This window comes from Sinocyclocheilus grahami, unplaced genomic scaffold (genome assembly GCF_001515645.1).
Source record: "Sinocyclocheilus grahami isolate Dianchi unplaced genomic scaffold, SAMN03320097.WGS_v1.1 scaffold3228.1, whole genome shotgun sequence".
NCBI lineage: Eukaryota > Metazoa > Chordata > Actinopteri > Cypriniformes > Cyprinidae > Sinocyclocheilus > Sinocyclocheilus grahami.
The window spans coordinates 22,228-23,784 of NW_015508384.1; the positions used below are offsets into that span (position 1 = coordinate 22,228).

The 1,557-nt window shown below is 35.0% G+C and overlaps 1 protein-coding gene across 1 annotated transcript; it reads left to right on the forward strand.

The window, feature by feature from the left end:
- Positions 1 to 576: 576 nt before the first annotated feature.
- On the forward strand, positions 577 to 1,540 carry LOC107576110 (eotaxin-like; the record flags this gene model as incomplete). The annotated part of the gene is made up of 3 exons (XM_016262366.1): positions 577 to 776; positions 966 to 1,080; positions 1,201 to 1,540. Coding segments are annotated over exons 1-3 (519 nt in total), but the record flags the coding sequence as incomplete, so codon positions are not given.
- Between the last annotated feature and the right edge of the window lie 17 nt (positions 1,541 to 1,557).

Sequence of the window (1,557 nt, forward strand, 5' to 3'; positions counted from 1 at the left end):
AAAGTTGTAGTTAATAGTGAATAAGTGTTCCCTATTCTAAAGTGTTACCAAAAAAAGATACTTCAGATGCAAATTAGCATGTGTTTTAATCTTTATGAACTCATATTATATTTTTTAGTGTTTTAGCTCAGATTATTGTTTTGTACCATTTCTATAACATAAACTAAATAAAAAAATAAAAAAATGAACAAATACCATACTAGATTAATATTGTGATTTAGAATCTGTACAATGCTATACAAAATTACCAAGGTAATATTATCTGGTACCAGCATTGTACCACTTAACAGCACTTTTTAAGGGCTAATTTTCTTTATTTGTTTGTTTGTTTGTTTCATTAAAAATAAAAATATAATAATAACAACAATAATAATACATTTTAATTGTAAAACCTAACCAGGAACAGAGGCTACAAATGAGACCAATAGTTTAGGCCACAATGAACTGAACTGAGCCATGACGAATGCTCATTGTGAATTTTGTAACCCCTTACTTTCCTCTATGTGGTTAAATGCATCTCTTTCTCTCTCGTTTTTGGTCTTCCACTCATCACTCATCTTTTCCTGTCCCCGACTGAGGTGTCTGTGGGCCTAGGTGACGAAGAAAAGTGATCGCAGAGGGTGGTGAGCTTTGTGGGCTGAAAGACCTCCCTCAACATAGACCCTTCAGCCTAGCAGAAAGTTTCAGAATTAGAAGTGAGCAACAGAACAAGATGAAGTTCACTCTATTTGCTGCCTTTCTTTTCTCTATAGGATGGAGGAGTGTTGTGGTAGCAGGTGAGATTTGATTATTTTAATTATGAACTTTGGTTAAATATTGTAGTTTGACCTCAGTAACTTTAAATTAACTGAAATGTAGAGAACTTCAGACTGCAATGTATTTTAAGAGAGAGTGTGCGTGTGTACACCTTATACTGTGAATATAATGATAATTTATCTGAATAAAATGATGCGCTTCTCCAATAGTTGATGGACGTCCAGTACACTGCTGTCTTACTGTGTCAGGCACCAATATACAAGCTGACTACATTGTGAATTATACTATGCAAGATCAACCGCTATGTCCTATCAGAGCTGTAAGGCAAGTTCCGAATTATTATAATCTATCACAATGTTAAGTTTTCCACAGAGTAAGTAATACATTGGTGGATAATTAAATGATGAGAACTAAAATGTCAATTATACTTTTTTGCATGTACAGATTCCACACCAAGAAAAACAAAGTTATTTGTTCAGATCGTGATAATAACTGGGCTAAGCGTGTGATGAAGATAGTGGATGGGAGAAAGAAAACAAAACCTTCCCAAAAACCTACTATGTGCTATTCAAGTACAACAAACATTATCCCAACTGTAAATACAACAAACAAAACACCAGGAACAGAGACTGAGACCAGCACAAGTATAACTGTAACACCAAAAGTGACGACAGTCAAAGCATCTGGACCGGAAACCAGCACTAGTACAGCTTTACCATCAATAGTGACGACAGTCAAAACATCTGGACCGGAGATCAGCACAAGTATAACTGTACCACTAACAGTGATGACAATCAAAAC